The following is an 18,315-nucleotide window of genomic DNA, read 5'->3' as shown; positions in this document are numbered from 1 at the left end:
TTCCTCCCAATTCACTTTTCATCTCCAACTCCTTCTTGTCTAGTCTGACAGTTTCATCCAGGTTAACATAGTAATTGCATGTATCCAGAGAAAATTACAAGTAAGATTTATTTCCTTTCCTGTAGTAACCACATCTATTTATGTATATATGGCTCTTATTACCATAGTAGAAACACACCTGCTAATCCATTCATGGATTTTATCCTCACACTGCCCCTGTAAGAAGGGAGCTATCACCCCCATTTTTACAGAACTTGGGCACAGGGCAGATTGAGTGATTTACTCAAGATCACACAAGGAGTCACGGGCAAAGCCAGGAATTGAACCCAGGTCTCAAACCCTGACCAGTGCACTATCCATTAGACCATCCTTCCTATGCTGTCCTTCACCTTCTTCCCCAGATTTCATCGCCTCTCTACTCAATTTATCTTTATTCTATTTGGTACTTCCTGCATGGAATGTTTTCTTAATAGGGTTTTGTTTTGCTCATGTCTCTACGTTCCCCCTGCAATCTCCCCTTGTACCGTTTTATTATTTCACGCTCTTACTTAAAAGGGCTTCTATGCCGATCCTAACTGTGACAAATCCAAAAGGATGAAAAATAGAAAACAAGAGATCCAGTTTAATAAACTCAAGATTAATTATGAAAAGGTTAGATCATTTTTATAATGAAATACCAGAGATAAACTAAGTTTTTGCAGCTTGGTTTTAACAGATCAGTAAGTACATGAAAAAACAGATACAGCAGTATGGCCTCTATTCCAGCTAATTAAGGCGTTCAGACTGAAGAGAATTATGACCCATCCTTCACTGGTGGCTATTATTACTGGCTTTTATGCAAAAGATTAGAATTTCGGTAGAGTTCATGCACAATGAAAGCACTCTCACACATGTGGAAGGTTCCTGTCTGTGGCGTGACCAACTCTAAAAAAAATTTGAGGCCCTCAACAAAAATCCAGCTCACTCAGATTATAGACTTCACTACCCACCACATACACTAAACATGGGCTACTTCATGTCTGAGTACAAATAGATGTGTCTTGGCTTCATTTTTTCTCCTCTCCTCAGACAATTAGAGCAGAAATTTTCTTGCGACATGTATGGCCCCAAGCCAAAAGTAAACAAAAATAACAAAAAACCGTGAAACTGTTGTGTCAACAACCCACGTACCAATGGCAAAATAAATAAATAGTCATCATCTTTAGATTTTATAGCCTATGGCCATATGAAAAGACACACCTGCATCTGTGTAAAAATCTGAGCTTTCTGGCATTCTTCCAAACTGGGAGCAAATGCAGCCATCACGTGCTCTTCTGTACCAATCATCTGCACAATCTCTTGGTCACTCTCAACACCCATGGCCTAGGAAAGGAAGAAAAGACAGAAATAGTGCTGGCTTTATGTTAACTCACTGACATTTGCTTATGCTAATTTGGTATTGTTTGTCAGTATTACTTTGGAGCAAAAGCTACTTCTTCTCTCAGAAACCGTGCCATCTGGCATTGGCAGCCCATACTCAAGCTATGGAAGAACCTGAAATGGTAATCTTGATAAGCAGCAGGAAAGCAAATGCTCTAGAGTGCCTTTCGCTTGTGTGTGAGCTGTTCCTTATTTGCAGAAGTATACATTTAATATAATTTCTTAATAAAAATAAAAACTAACAGGAGCCTTCCAAACGATCAGAGAAAGCCTATTCAAGAGCTACAATAAGGGAGGGTGAAATTATCTAAGAGATCACACATAAGTCCCCTACTCCAAACAGTTCTGCAAACTTAATGTTACAGCATATTCTATTTGAGTAACTTTTGCAATGTACCATCTTTGCACCTATTTGCATTTAGAAGATGACTTCACTACAGAATCCCACTTGAAAGCCATTCTATCTATTCTTTCACTGATCCTTAGACACCTTGTTATACTTTATACTGTGGAAAAAGCTTAATAAACTAAGAAAGCGCTTAACAGGTTTAGAAAAATCTCTCTATAAATAAGTGTTTCAAGGTGGCAGCCAGCAGTGCAGGCCTTTGTGGATTCCAGATGGTGCTAAAGCTTTTCCCTTCACACATTTGTCTGGAATTCTGCCATATCAAGAAACTGGGAATAATCTCACTAAACCTCTTTTGGCGGAGTAATAACATGCTTCTCAGAAGTCGGGAGTAAAGTTACATTTTGCATTCATATTCTTCCTTAAGCTGTGCACAACAAAGATCATTGTAAATAATGGCCTACGAGGTATACCCTATGCACCAATTCTCAATAAAAATTGAGAATATACCAAAGAGTCATATTTTCTTTAAAATACATGAGTACCTTCCTTCAAATAGTCTTTGCTGGGTGTTATTTTGCTTTTAACATCCAACTAATGCCTTGCCTTCTGCAATACATTTGTCAGCCCCTTTATCAGGTGTTTGATACTGTTTTTAAAGGTACGAATGGTAGAAATCCTTAAAGTAAAAAAAAAAAATTAATAAAAATAACCCACCCATGTGTCTTGATGAGGTCTCAAAGCAACACATTTGTAATGGTGTAAGAATGCTCCAGTTTCAGTGTATATTGTAGGTTTGGTGTAGAGCACACATCACACTTCTGCAGTACCACCAGGATACTATTATAACAATCTACAAGTAAATCTATCCAGGCCTCTATAGATTCCCAATTAAGATCTTCATCCAAGTCTTTAATCATTAAATATAAAGAGTAGGTAAAATAATCATACTTTTGCACATCATGGATAAAGGCTTCTACATAAAAGATGGCAGAACAGGTTCTTGATGAATATTTATGCATCTTGCAATTTAAATTGTTGCTGGTTGCTTAATTGAGAAAGATTTAAAATGTGATTAAAATTGTTCAAACACTTGTAAAGCAAGGTAGACAGAATGTCTTAATGAAAAAAGTGAACTGTGAATTTCCTGCTAACTGGGCTAACAAAATTGAGGTTGACTGCTGTTGGAATAGTTTCATTAAATCAGTATCAAAATGTCATGACTTGTTAGTTCATACTATACATGGTGTTGCACAGTATAACGAGTTTAGCTATGCATATAAGCCAATATGAACGCAATACTGATAGGACATGCAAACGAAACATTTGTTTGTATTTTTATTTGGTGTGTTGAGCAGCTTGATCATTCAGGTCTACCTTAATACTCTTTTTTTAGTACTTTGGGCCCTAATGCTGCATCTGCCCATGCACAATGCACTGCAGAATCAGGGCGGTTAGCTTGTAACACAGCTGGGATCCAGAAGCCCCAAGACATCTCATTACTATTATTCATATTATAGTAACACTCAGAATGTACAGACCTATTGGAATGGTGTCCATGGTCTAAAAAGAAAGGCTAGGGGAAAGAAATATAAAAGCAAAGTGGTCAGGGAATAGATTTACATAGGTCGTCTTAGTTCTTTTTGGATGAAGTGCCACAGGGGCTTATATTATGGGACAGAGGTGGGGAAAGGGAAATCTCAGGAAGGGATATTTTAATATGGGCAGAGAAGTAAGGAGGAGGAAGGAAAGGAAGGCAGGTTGTTGAGGAGAGTGCCAGGCTGAGAGAGTGAGGTTGGGACCAATAGGACTTGGAGTTTAGTAGAAAGCTGGATTGAAGCAAACAAACACACAGAGTGTGAAGAATGTCTAGAGTTCATACTGTAGAATGCAGTCAGCCAACCCCACTGGTGTCCAGGGACTGTGGAAGTTGCTGCTGCCTAAAGAAGCATGTGTGTAAGAGTGCACCTCTGCTTCTGGAGGCTGGCCCCAGCCCTGGGAAGCCCAGCTCTTCCTCCCCCCGCCCACATCTTAATGATGATGTCTAGCGGTTGCCATGGCAGTTCCCTAGAATGCAGTTCTGTAATCTTTTAGGTTAAATTAGAGAATGGTAGGTGACTGGATTAAAAGATGTCAGAGAAAGTTAGAGGTTGACCCCATCACAGGTAGAATAAGTTTGTGGCTTTCACAGATCAGAGATGAGTGCTATGAAATTAGAGATGTGGGAATCCATAAATTCAGCAGACCCACAGTGAGGGAGATATTAATCTGCTTCTTTAAGATTTCATATCACAAACTTCAAGTTATTGCAAAGTTAAAACCACTTCTTAATGAGACAACGGGAACCGTGTTCAATTCTTTCTTTGCAGATCCCAGAGTGTGCTATTCATAGGCTTCAATACATGCAGAAATTAGAAAGGTTTCAGCGTAAAGATGTTTTACAAAACTATCTGGGTCCTAAAATCTGACTTTAAAGTTCCTTTACACCAATAGTTTTGGGACAGTGTATGATCTTCCATTATTTTAACTCCCAAGTCATTCACCCAGATCTATATCTGCTCATAGAGAATAATAGTCTCTAGGGGAAAAAACAAAAATACATACAAGATCATCTGCCAACTGATGTGTAACCAGCACACAAGTGAAATTTATTAAGCTAAAACAAGTGTTTTTTTGTTTGAAATCTCAACTAAGGAAATTTCTTAGAAGGCTGTTTTTAGTTATTACACACATCGTATACATATTGCTTTCAGATCTTTTACGTGGAGCCATTAGTGATACCTCTAGTTAAGGTTGCCCAACACTTTCCATTATAAAGCACTCTTCAGTTACTTATAACTGACAAATATTTACTGTTTTTTTCCCATGCCAGGTGTTGGCTTCAGGCTGCAAATAGATGTATTATCTTCATGAATGTTTCAGCAAACATGCCGCAGCCAAGAATGAAATTAGTCAAAAGTACCTATTTTTCCCTCTGTTTAAAAAAAAAGAAAAGAGAGGTTTTCCAATCGTTCATTGTAAGTGATCTATTGCCTCCATCTCATGGAGCAAAGACTTGACATTTGGTGATGGTGAAAGATGGGGAAAGGAGGATGACAATTGCTGTCACTGTCAAAAAACGACCAGCTAAGCTTTGGTCAAATTATAAACCCTAGGAAAATTAACATTCCCACATGCTCAGTACAGCCGGCTGCTAAAATGTTCAAATTGCACCAACTCCTACGAAACTCCCCGAATGGCTCCGTATGGTATGCAGGCAATGCAGCCCAAAAAACCTTTTGGCCTGAAAGTCTGGAAGATACCATGAGTTCTAGCCTCAGCTGACATGTGTCATGCTAGTTCCAGGTCTCTTATTTTAAATAAAAGATTTGTTTGCATAATAATACTTATCAAACTGCTGTGAGGCATTAGCATACTGGTCTTCCAGTTGGGGAAACTGAGGCAAAATAGTTCAATGACTTGCCCGAAGCATGCAATGGGTCAGTGGCAGAGCATAAAATCCAGGACTCCTGACTACAAGTACAACATTCTAACCTCTCAACACAACTCTCTGTTTTGAGGAATGATAGTGTAAATAAACGCACATTACATAGCATCCTCAACAACAAAATACACCCATGCATACTCCACCACTTTCATGGCACACTTAGCTCCTTGCTGAAAAGGATCTGCTAAGTAATAGCAAGACTGTTGGGCATATTTACATAATGTTAAATCAAATAATCCAACTATGGAAACAAAAAAGTTACGAGAGACATGTTTCCATATGCTATATACCAGGGATCTCAAACTCAAATCACCACAAAGGCCACATGAGGACTAGTACATTGGCCAGAGGGCCGCATCACTGACACCTTTTCATACAAAGATACAAAAGTCCCTCTCTGCCTCCGGCCCCGCCCCCACTCCACCCCTTCCATGAGGCCCCGCTCCCATTCCAACCCCTTCCCTGCCCTAACTCCACCCCCTCCCTGCCCCTATTCCAACCCCTTCCCCAAATCCCTGCCCCAGCCCCACCTCTTCTCCGCCTCCTTCCCTGAGCATGCCCCGTCCCCGCTCCTCCCCCCTCCACTCCTAAGCACCACCAAACAGCAGGAAGTGCTAGGAGGTAGGCGGTGGAGCGGGGATGCGGCGCACTCAGGGGGGCCGAGGCGGAGGGACGGGGGGGGGGGGGGAGCTATGGCGGGCCACAGGAAATAACTAGTGTTTGAGACCCCGCTATATACTTTTCTCTCGTCCCTCAAGAGTTTTTCTAAGATTATAACCATAGATAAAGTGGCATCTTGAAAATGAGGAAATCTTTGCAGGCTGAAAACTATTGATGTTACTCTCCTCCAAAAGAACTAAATATTTTATATATTTGGTAGATGAACTTAACTGATTAGAAAGTTTTGATACAATCAGAGGTTGCTAGCTCAAGTGACTAAGTCAACAGACATCCTGGTTAGCCAGGAACAGTAAGTATTACAAAGGAAAATAGTTTGCTCTGAAACACAAAAACTAAGTGTTTTATTTTCTTACCTCCTATCCATATACTTAAAAGATATATAAACCAGAATATAGCTTACATAGTGCCATTCATACCCCGGATCTCCCAAATCATTTTACAAAGTAACAAATAAAATACTAGTAGGAAAACAGCACAGCCATTATGTACTCAGCAATAGCTCTCTCATATCGTGGGACAAAATTAATTGTTTTCAACAAGAGAAGGGAAAAGAGCTGATGCCCTGGCCAAGATCCCTTAATAAAGAGTCCCATGGGATCCTTAATTTCCACTTGTATCATCACCAGCTGTGGTGAGAAGGACCTTAATTTAATATTTCATAGAAAGGATATTACAAAAGTATGGAAAGCTCTATCACTGAGTAAGAGAACGAAGTTGCTACATTCAGGATTATTAAGTATACACGGATAATTGTTTACTTAGGCATATCAATAGAAATCTCTAAACTAGTTTACAAAATACACTGCTAACTGCACTGCAGAGAACAGCTGTGATCACCTGTCCTACTGCAACCCATTGGTGTAGAAAATGTTCATGTAAGATTTACAAGAAGAGTAGGCCGGGAGGGAAATCAGTGATACATTATGAGGAACGTTGCCAGGATATGATTGAGGTGTCATTACCACATTGTAAAAAAAAAAGGTTTTCTATGACTAACAGCAGAGTGTAGTTGAATACCTCTGTATCTGGATATTTGGACATACCACTGGGTGACAAGAAACTGACAGTTCAACTTTGTAAATAAAGACAGACTAACTTCTGACTGCTCAAGGAGTAAGATCAAGACCTGCATAGGCACAAATATTAATCTGATTTTCTAGAATAAAAGGAATTGTAAGCCCATTGCTTCTGACACTTTTACAATGCATTTCTACTCATCAATCATTTCTTAATCCCCTTTAACACTGGTTGCTAAAACAGATAATATTGCTCAAGTTTTTGAAGAGATCTGCATAATCAAAGATAAGAGATACTTCGGACTTGTTTCTCAAGACTTAATCTAAATATTAATCAGCTCTTTTCCATTTGCAGAAACAAATCCAATCAAACCGCTTCCCCACATATTACCAAAATTCTAAAGTTGCCTACTAAAATGGTCATATAGCAGCCACCTCAGAGGACTGTTCTTACGTTATGAGCAGGTGCTGCCCTCTTCTGGCAATTTATTTTTGATTTGTGTTAGTGATTTTTGTCATCGTTGTATCATTTACATTTTCACATTTCATAGGAGTGTCATATGTAAGACACGGGAGGTAACTGTCCTGCTCTACTCAGCAATGGTGAGGCCTCAGCTGGAGTACTGTGTCCAGTATGGGGCACCATAATTTAGGAAAGTTTTACACAAATTGGAGAGAGTCCAGTACAGAGCAACAATAACGGTAAGAAAATTTAAAAACCTGACCTATAAGGAAAGGTTAAAAAAACAAGCATATTTAGTCTTGAGAAAATAAGACTGAGGGGAGGACCTTATAAGTCCTCAAATATGTTAAAGACTGCTATTAAAGAGGATAGTGGTTAATTGTTCTCTATGTCCACTGAAGGTGGGACATGAAGCAATTGACTTAATCTGCAGCACAGAAGTTTTAGAAAGTTTTTCCCGATATCTAATCTAACTATAAAGATAGTTGAGTACTGGGATAGTTTCCAAGGGAGGTTGTGGAAGCCCCATCATTAGAGGTTTTTAAGAACAAGTTAGACAAACACTTCTCAGTGGTGGCCTAGGTATACTTGGTCCTGCCTCAGAGCAGGGGCATGGACCAGTTAACTCCTCAAGGTCCCTTCCAGCCCTACATTTCTAGGATTCTATGAAACATACATGGTTACTTTCACCATTACTGAGTCACTCTTTAGTTGTTCACCAGTTCTGATTCAGCAAATAAAAATGCCTTAAAGGTCTTTCAAAATACTTTGAGCAATCTACGTTTTGTAGTTCTATTTTGTATCTTGTACATACACTAACTTCAAAAGAAATATATCAAGGACAACTTTTGGCCTTTGCAGGAAGAATTAAAGGTTTGAACATTTCCGCCCGTATCTCTATATTTTACTCTACTCCCTCTAATAATATGCTGTAAACCCAGTTATTGTCAAACTGTTCGTGTCCAGAATTCCTTTACAGAACACATAACATCATGAGTGCTACTACAGAGCTTTGCTCTTGAACTAAAATTTTGTAGACTGACAGTTATATTACCTTAAATATAATAGCAATGGGAATATCTTCTGACAGAGTGTTATGCCTCAGGTAAAATCTTCCTTGTTTCACAATCATATTTGTTCTGCTCTTCTTCTCATGAGTGGAACTAAAGTTTAAAAAAAAAAAAAAAGTATTTTTTACTTAACTATTTTAAAGTGCTTTATAAAGAAGATTTCACTCACTCACACCAATAAATTCCAATGCCTTTTATTGATTTTAAACAACAGCTACAGATGCATAGACCAGAAATAAGAGAAGGTTACTCGTGATGGGGAACATCAGTACTTAAATTTAGTAGGATGAGGATTAATTGAAAATTGCAAAACATAAATGAGTAATACATAAACAGACACATGGATCCAATTAGCTCTTTCTATGTACAAGGACTGTTAGAGTTTCAGCAGTGAGATATAACCACACATCCTCTTGTTGTCTTTTTGGTCTCGCTTTGGTTGCTTGTGTAATAGTTCTCCAGTAGGAAGAGATAAGTGTTGGGGCATCTATTAATAAAGCGCATATGGTGGCTCGTAACACAGCAAAAGGTGCTTTAGGATGCACTGATTTTTGGTTGAAAATTAACACAAAAAGCTGAAACAGAAAATAAAGCTGGTTGGCTAAGAATAAGAGGCCCAACCCATAAGAATATATCTGCAGTCTTCAACAATTTGTGGAGTACAAAAAAACACCCTATAGATTTTTGATCCATACTAAGCTGATTTAGCCAAAGATTAAGTGGCCCCCCACCCCAACACCACTCCCAACAGATTAACTTTTTCCTTGACTGGAGCTTGCGTAAATAAGTCTTCTAATTAGCATGGCACCCATTTTCCCTACCCCACTGCAGAGATGCAACCATTAGGTAGCTCTAGATCAAGGGTCTTGTAAAGGACCGGCCATTTCATCACTAGTTAGTTGGTTCAAATCCACTTCAGATTTGTGTGACTGAATACTGCCATACTCTGATGGCCACTGAGTGGTCAAAGTAAATTGACTAGTACTGAAAAAGCAGGGAGCCACAACATAAAACATTACACCTCAACTGGTTGCTGGCAGCATCAGATGGGAGGTCTGAGTGGGTGTGGGAACCTAACTGCCCTCCTAGTCTTAGCGGAGGTAAGAGGTCAGGAAGCACATTGGTGAGGCGGTGAGGAAAGACCTGAAAATGTCACTATGCATGCTGTACCTGGCATATGACTGAACATACGATTCAGGCTCCATGATGAGTCAGACTCTGACAACTCTCATGAGCACTAAACTAAAGAAGTTAAACTTCTAGAGCTTGAATAAGCCTCCTACACAGCCACATGTCGGTGAGAGGTCAGCGTGCTTATGCATCAAGGTTGGGTGGCAGGTTTCCAGTGTTTACTAGAAACCAAAAAGAGAGAAATCTTCTACTGACGTTACTTGGCGTTTGCCACTGATAACTGGAGCAAGATTGGGTCAAATACTATAAACTATAGGTAGCACTTGTTTTCTGTATTTTTACAGAAAACAAACAAAAAAAAAAGCGTCACAGCAAAATTTGCTCTATAACAAAAACTGGAACTCACTTCACTAACTTAGGGCCAAATCTGAAGTCTCCCATTGACTTTGATGGGAACTTTGGGCAAGTGGACTTCAGGATGGGGCTTTAAGTTATTGGAACTACGTTAGAAAGAGAGTGGTGCTAAAAGTGCTTTCAATATTTTTTGCACTAAACTGAAGTAAATGAAAGTTAACTTCCAAGTGATGACATAAACAAGACTCTTAAGAGATTGCAGTGCATTTGCCATACCTGGTAACAGAAGCTCCAACTGTCCCTTTTCTATCAGCTTCCACAATGATCCTGTTTTTGGATAACTGCTCTTGAATAAGAATGACTTTCTCTACACCTTTGACAATGAAGTAGCCACCTACCAAATGGAGAAGAAAAATGGGTTTGCACTTCATCTTCCTCAGCTATTATTCACCTCTTACGATATAGTTTCAAAAATGTTATAATGTATAAACATAAAAGTAAATTAAAAAATTAAACTACAAGAAATGCATAAAGAGAATTACATAATAGGAAAAGAGGGGGAATAAACACCATCTCACAAAATGTTATATATAATTCTAATCCAAGGGGAACCTCTTATAACTATGGAGAGAGAAAAGACTATTATATCTTGCTGGAATCTTGTTATGCTGATCTACTTGGGATCTTAAGATCTTGTTGGAAAGTGCTTATCTGCAACAATGATAGGTGCTAAAGAGAACCCTAAGGCAGACAGAAAATATTTATCAAAAGGATGTTGTTGAACTGTTGGTACTTCAAGTTAAACCACAAATAAAATTGTTTGCCAGAACAGCACCTGATTAAGACATCATGATTAAAAGGACTAACCACGTGAGGTGCTCAGCAAATTACCAACACAGGACCTCAAATTAATAAGCTTGGTTTCCATAATTACTTTCTCCAGTGAAGCATTAATTTAATATTAACCTTTTTCACTCATTTCAATTCTATTGTAGTAACTGAAGCAATGAAGAATCTATACTTCGTGTTATTGTATTCTAATCAGAAATCTGACTTGGAACAATCCTGAACTTGTATAGCATTTTACGCCAAGGTGTTTTGTGATCATAACAAATGAACACAGAGATAAAATGGAACAGGGAAATCATAAAGGCACTTCCTGAAAGCACTTTGATAAATGACAGGAAAGGTGGGAGGCGGGGAGAAGAGAGAGAAAAGTCAACACACTGATGAAAAACTACAACCAAAGCAAGTAAACTTTTTTAAAAAAATCTGTCTTTAATAAAAAATAATAAAAGTAGTATGGACAATTAAGAAATTATGAAGATCTTGACATCTGTTGCTAACAAGCAGAGATAGGTAGAGATAACATCTATATTTCCCCAGCTTTCTGGATTATATATATATCTATCTTTTGGTAGTTTCCCTATGAACCATTAACAATTTTTTTTTTTTTAATCATGGTAAAGCCAGGTTACTGACATTAGTAACTCTAATTTAAAATCCCTACTTCTATAAGGGAAACATAGGAGATGCTGTACTGGATCAGAGCACTGGGCTTCTCCTTTAAGCAAAAAGAAAAGGAGTACTTGTGGCACCTTAGAGACTAACCAATTTATTTGAGCATAAGCTCTCACAAAAGCTTATGCTCAAATAAATTGGTTAGTCTCTAAGGTGCCACAAGTACTCCTTTTCTTTTTGCGAATACAGACTAACACGGCTGTTACTCTGAAACCTGTCCTTTAAGCAAAGTATATCTGGCCAATAATGCAACATTATATCAGTGAAGGAAAATTTCAATCCTACTCTAAGAAGTCAATTTATGTCTTGAAGTGTTAGATTTGTCTCTAGCTTATGCACTCTAGCTACAAATGTTAGTCATGCATATAAACATTCAAGAAACTTTTGAACAATTTGGTACAGTATTTTCCCTGAGCTGTGAATTCCACAGGTTAATTATACAATGTAAACAAGTATTTCCTCTCCTTTGAGAATTGCTTCTGTATATCCCACTCATGGAATATATGTATGCCCACACCAAGAAAGAACAGATCCGCAGAAGCAATATACTAGAAGAATAATAGATACTGGTAAGTAACCTTTCCCTTTTTTTAAGGTGCAAAATTTTAAAAAGCCACCCACTTTCAGTTTTACCTTTTTCCACCTTGGTCTTGCTCTACAGAACAAGGGGAATAGAAGTACTTACTCTTTTTTAACCATACTGTAAATTTTTAAAATGTCCTTTTATCCTCTTAGCATTCCCAGTATTAATAAATTGAATATTTATTCTCCCCTCACAAATCAGCATTCTTACCTCAACCCTTTCAAAATGTTGGACTTCTGAGGCCAGGGGACCTGTCTGAGCATACTGTTTTCCATATTGTCAGAACTGTTTCTCATCCTTTATAAAATACACATGAAAGCTTATTTGCTTCTTTAACTACTAGTGTATTCAGTAGCTACCCATTATGATAATTAGACAGAGCCTGACTGATCTTCTTAGGAAAATAACTAGTACGTACAAGCAGATGAGATTATTTTTCTCTCTCTAAAACTATCTTTTAGAGAGGAAAAAACCACTAAAGCCACAGAAGGAAAATTAATTAGATGAAGACAGTACCTGGATCTAAAGGGCATTCATTAAGTTTGGCAAACTCTGCTGGAGTTTTCCCAGTAAGAACACAATTGGAGCTGCGCAGCATTATAGGCATTCTGTAAGAAAACCACAGTTATCCTTGTACCGTAAATTAAGAAGAATGACAACATGAGATATCACAGACCTTACAACACTCAGTGATGACAAACCTGGAGAAAATGTGTTGAACATTTACAACCCAGGGGACTTGCAAAAGTAGAGATCAGAAGTAAAGTACAAAAGCAAGGAAGCTGAGTTAAAGTTCCTCTCCTTTAACTCCCTCCCATTGTGTGTATCATCATCAAATATTCTGACAAAATGTGTAAAAAACTTAAGTGCTGTAATATGTGATCCAAACAAAAAGAGTGCGAGATCCCAGGAAAAGTTCATTCAACTGTTTCACTTTTGCCAATGTATGTCTGAGTTTTTGCTGTTGGTTAATAAGCAATTCTGGAGTTCTCAATGTAAAATCATCCACTTTTCTTATTGTAAAATGCTTTCTTAGTCAGATTCACAGGATACTTTTTCAAATCTTACATTTTTCATTGAAAAAGTCTATGAGAAGTGAGGGCACTTTATTTCAAAGGAAAAGAAACTGCGTTCTGGACGTGATAAAAAGTAATTTATTCACACACAGTATTTGCTTAAAAAACAGCCATGTGCCATGGTTCTTCCTACAGATGAGTGTAACTAATTCATCATTACAGTGAAATTTACTCCTTTGTAGAGGCCTGCGTAAGGCCCATGCTCCACATAAGTCCTCCAAATAGCGCTTATATGAGACTTCAGCAATGCTTAAGTTTTGCCCTGGCCCCCTTCGCTGGGATGAATTTCATCCTAATGTGTTTAAGAGCTCTTTGAGGCAGCTATGCAACTAAATATCCACTTCATCAAATGGGACTCCTGAAAACTTTAAATTCAGTCATCTCTCGCTAACTAAACTTTATTCCTTTCCTTTGGAGCTTTTCAATTTCATGGACTTCTTGGCCATTTTCATATACTTAAATCTAAAAATAAAAAGCGACTGACCTAGTTGTGTGTAAATTTCTGTATTTAATAAAGAAGAAGAATTGCTATCTTCTCACAGCAATGCATCTATGCAGATATCTTAATTGCTCCAGTAATGTCTTCTTGGGACAGTGTGTTCACTCGCTCACTAGAAATAAGTAGCTTTATATGCCAGTCATTATCCTAGATCACAAATGTGATTGGCCTAATTCCTTGGTTACTAATTTCAGGAATCATAACCAGTTGTTAGAGAGAACCAAAATGGGGTATGCAGATATCATGATGAAAACCCAATGGGAACAGGCTTCAACCCTCAATTTTTTGATGATGGAAAACATGTTACTTTGCAGCTTCCATGTCACAGTATAAGACGACAAATTTACTCATTTAAGGAAAAGGAGTCAGATTGATTTTTTTTTCCTCCCAAGCAAACAGCTTCAAATGTTTTGTTTTATTTTTTAAAAGAAAAGAAACAAAAAATGGGGAGAGGAATAATGAGCCAATGCACATTGAAAGTGCATACAGAAATACAAAAGGCAGGCAAACTAATTTGGAATGAAATAAAATGTTATAGGGGTTTTTTTTTTCTGTCCAAAGATTTCTCTCATACAACACAATAGAAGCCACTTTCCCCACCAAAACTTATAGCTACTCTATGTTCCCACTACAACAGCACAAGGAAAAAAAAAAAAAAACACCTTATGCGAACTTTCTGTTTCCAGCTGAACTGCAAATCAAACAAGAGAGTATGACATGTGCTCCCTTGGGACAAGCAAATTAACTTAAAGGTTTATGAAAAGATTAACACATTGTTCCAAAAGATTAACACATTATTCCCAGTCAGATATTACCTGTTTTAACATATTTAAAAATTTAAAAACACACTTTTTGGAATCTATACATTTAAAAACTTGTTTAGCTATCTAGAGTAGTATCACAGGACTGATGTGTTTAATGAAGTTCCCTCTCTTTTGTATATCATTGGCTGTTCTTTTATATAAAATGTTCATTGTTAACCAGTAGTTTTGGATATTGTTTTAAATGTAATATTTCTACTAAGTAAACCAAGCTGAAAGTTTGTTGTTATGACTCACCTTTCATCCAGACATGGAACTTGTTAGTCTATTGCATTTGGAATTAAAATCATAAATGCATAGGATCACTGGAGCCATTTTCAAATCACAAAATAGATTGGTACATCAGTGCTGTGCCAGAAGAATATTTTCTTTTTTCTTGCAGTAACGTTCCCACTTGACAGGAGAGGAGAAGGTATAGAAAACTGCTGGTTTTAGTGTACAGATATAGTGCACTAGGTCTGTGGAATACTTTGGTCTTTTTTGGCTTATTATACCACGATTGCTTTACAAATCCTCATTCCTTTCATTGTTTAAAAGTGTAGAAAAATCAAGAAAAAATGTTAAGTGAATTATGACAATCTAAGTGCTCACCCAGCTGCATTTCCCTCCTGTAGCCACAACAGATCACTATATCTGATGCAACGGCGTAGAAGTATCTTGATAAGTGATCGCTACATACAAGTTTTTGTGAAAATGTACTTTCACTTGATCACTTTTTTTTTTTTTAATTACATCTAAGTCACTGCATGGAATGATTATGAAGGCCTATTTGTACCCAGAAATTCTTTTAAACAATCTTTCAATCAAGTAAAGGCTCAGAAATAAGAAAAAACTTATTTGCATTTACGGTAAGTTTGGCTCTATACCTATACTTCTGTAATCCATGTTCTCTTGACAAATTCAATAGAAATTATTTTGCTTCGGGAATCAAGGTCAGGGACTAGAGAATGTTCGGAGCTTAATCTCTTCCTCCTGCTGCTTGCAGCCAGTATTCAGGCTGTGTTATTTTTCAGGTGATATATGAAATATTCTTTGTAGGCCACTGCCATTTTTAGCCACTTGTCTATAGAAGAGCCATTTTATCTAGTTTAAGGAGTTTTGGAATCCTGTCCTAGTGAAAACTATGGGGACTGGGTCCTCTGGCCCCTCTAGAATTCTCAGGGCTTCTTTTTTTTCCCCCTTTCAAGCATTCCATCCTCTTTTTTGAGGAATTAAGTGTTCTTAGCCATACTGACAACCACATCCTTGGTCTACTCAATTGGTATTCTTGCCTCTACACAGCCACATCTACTCAAAATATCACTTTGGTAGAATTTTAAAGGAGAATTTTATCAAGATTGGAATCCAGTGATGCTTGCATTTATTGCTTTTTGCCATCCATTTTCAGTAGCAGACCTCCCAAAATTCTCCAATTCAGGTAAAGAAGGCTGAGGTGTGAAGCTAATGTGCCTAATTTTTGCTTTAAAATAGCCCTGCTTGAGGCTGTAGTATTTGTCTCTTTATCTCTCTCTAGCTAGGCATAAATCAAGTTTTGGGGAAGAGATTCAAATTACAACTTCCAAAAGCTCTGGAAAAGACAAAAGAAATTTGCAAAGAGACCAACAGAAACATATCCTCTCAGCTGCTATTCACCAAGCTCCACTTGCAAGCTTATTTTTTATTTTAATTTTAAGGTGGAAAAAGAGCTTTCCCTAGTTTTTTTATATAGTGATTAAGTTTCACACCAATGAGATTGATGGCACACACAAAAACTGATACTGCTATCTTGATATTTGTATCTTACCTGCCAATGGGTAATGCATTGCGAATAATCCTCTGGCTACCTCTAGTGTACTCAATGTCCACTGTAATTGGGGCAGAGTAGGTCATATCTCTCAAGCGACACTTAAAAGGAAAGAGATAAATAGACATTTTTCACCCTTACTTCAGAGTGGAGATTCTCAAGATCTACTCAGAAGATCCCACTTTTGCCTGGCCTCCCACCTACAACCACGAAGGATGAAAGCAAAAGAGAGCTAGACTGAGTCTCTTCAGTGTCTGTCAAACAAAATCCAAGGAATTCCAAAGTCTCTTGTTTTAAAAAAAAAAAAAAAAAAAAAAAAGTTTCAAGACTTCAATAGCAGCCATGGTAACTGCTTCTTCATATGGAAACATTGTGGCCACATGAAGCCATTTAACTTTTAAAGCGATGGCACCTTCCTCAAATGCAGGTACCCCTAATCTGCAAAAACTGAGATCTGGATTTCAAGACCATCCCCACTCCCACCGGTGCTCAGATCTGGTGTTTTGGTTCAGGCATGTCTCCATGTACTGTACCTTAACATCAAACAGCATGCGGCAATTGAAAGCCTCGTAAGGCAGCCAATGTGTAAGATTAAAAAAGGACATTTAGCTAGCTTTTAAATACAATAATGGACAATTACATGGTGCTTCTCTTACGAAAGAGGAGTTATAAAAGGTTGAAATCTTAAAATGTCACTTTCTCTCAATTCCCTAAATCCCCACATGCAAGTTCCTGATATCATCGATAGGAGCAGCACTCACAGAGCTAGGGCATAAAATAGACCAAGGCTCTGTCATTCTGAACATTCTTGATCTCACCAGTCTTCTCTCCCCAATCCAGTAATCCAATGTCAAACTAGTTTTGCATAAACATGCACGTCTGCAATGTTGATACAAGGTTCATTTGCATTACCAGAAGACTTCAAAGCTACATACTATATCTTATTCATGGCCTCAGCCTTTGAGTATGTTACCTTCATTTAGGCACATTCTCAGGATTCTGATACTCATTGAAGGTTTTGTACAGCTATGAATACAGAATTAACAGTATATGGAGTAAAATGCAGGTTTATGATGGAAGACAGTTTGCCCTGTGGGTGAGGACATGTCTATACACAAGATGGGCCCGAAGGATTACTGCATATTGCGTGTCTCTTTTTTCCCTGCTAAAGGCAAACAGTTTCTCCAGAAACAAAAATTAATTTACACCAGCAGTTCTCAAACTTGTTGGACACGTGGTGCCAGCTCTCCTCCTATTTTCCCGCTGCTAAATGGCAGTAAAAACACAACATTAAATAATTCTCTAGTATTACTTTTGTGTGCGAGCAATTGGGATAATTGTCACAGGAACGGTATGTGGTCATGAACTGAGAGGGAGGTGGTGATCCATGAGACAATTCCTTAAAAAAAGTAGCCCAGATCATGAAAGATGATTGAGAACACTCACCTATATTTTATCCCTTTTAGAAAATAAAATGAACACAAACTCCATGAAGAGCAGAGAAGTGGAACAGGAGCCAGACAGGTGCCTAAAATCTAAAGTCCATATGTAGGCTCTTACTTAAGTAAATGATCTGATTTTCAAGAGTGCGGAGGACCTACCAGCTCTCAAAGACAGGTGCTCAAAGACTACAAAGGTGCAAAAAAGACTACATTTAAAGAACATTAAGGATGTTGTGGTTAAGGCACTGGATGGGAACCCAGAAGCACCAGGTTCTGGGTTCTAGTCCTGGCTTTGTCTCAGACATCCAACATGATACAGGGAAAAACTATCATAATGCACGATGGACTGAATTAATATTACGCAGACAACTTTAATTCTGGCACTTCCTAACTTATGAGTGGTTGATTTTGCAAACAATGTTTTTTAAAAGCTTTTTTTCCATGAAATATGAATATATATATTCTCTCATACAATATTCACTTTGTTTTATCAGGAGAACCTGCTGCTTTAAACCGGAAGAAGAGTTTTTAAAAAGTGAACAATTAGTTATTCAGGTATTTAGTCATTTCACAACCACTGGAGTGATTTTCTTACAATTAGAATGTTAACTAATGATGCCTTC

The 18,315-nt window shown here is 37.8% G+C and overlaps 1 protein-coding gene across 2 annotated transcripts in view; it reads right to left on the bottom strand.

Moving 5' to 3' along the window:
- Nucleotides 1–18,315, bottom strand: part of POLR3B (RNA polymerase III subunit B) — a 122,477-nt gene that overhangs the window by 91,144 nt on the left and 13,018 nt on the right. For both annotated transcript variants that reach the window (XM_073324285.2, XM_073324277.2), the window contains exons 6-10: nucleotides 16,251–16,351; nucleotides 12,588–12,679; nucleotides 10,244–10,361; nucleotides 8,467–8,575; nucleotides 1,240–1,362 (exon numbers count right to left, since the gene is read on the bottom strand). In XM_073324285.2, the coding sequence (XP_073180386.1) occupies nucleotides 1,240–1,362; nucleotides 8,467–8,575; nucleotides 10,244–10,361; nucleotides 12,588–12,679; nucleotides 16,251–16,351 (543 nt within the window). The remainder of the gene's footprint in view (nucleotides 1–1,239; nucleotides 1,363–8,466; nucleotides 8,576–10,243; nucleotides 10,362–12,587; nucleotides 12,680–16,250; nucleotides 16,352–18,315) is intronic.

This window comes from Lepidochelys kempii, chromosome 1 (assembly GCF_965140285.1).
Source record: "Lepidochelys kempii isolate rLepKem1 chromosome 1, rLepKem1.hap1, whole genome shotgun sequence".
NCBI lineage: Eukaryota > Metazoa > Chordata > Testudines > Cheloniidae > Lepidochelys > Lepidochelys kempii.
This window is presented reverse-complemented; position numbering and strand designations above follow the sequence as displayed.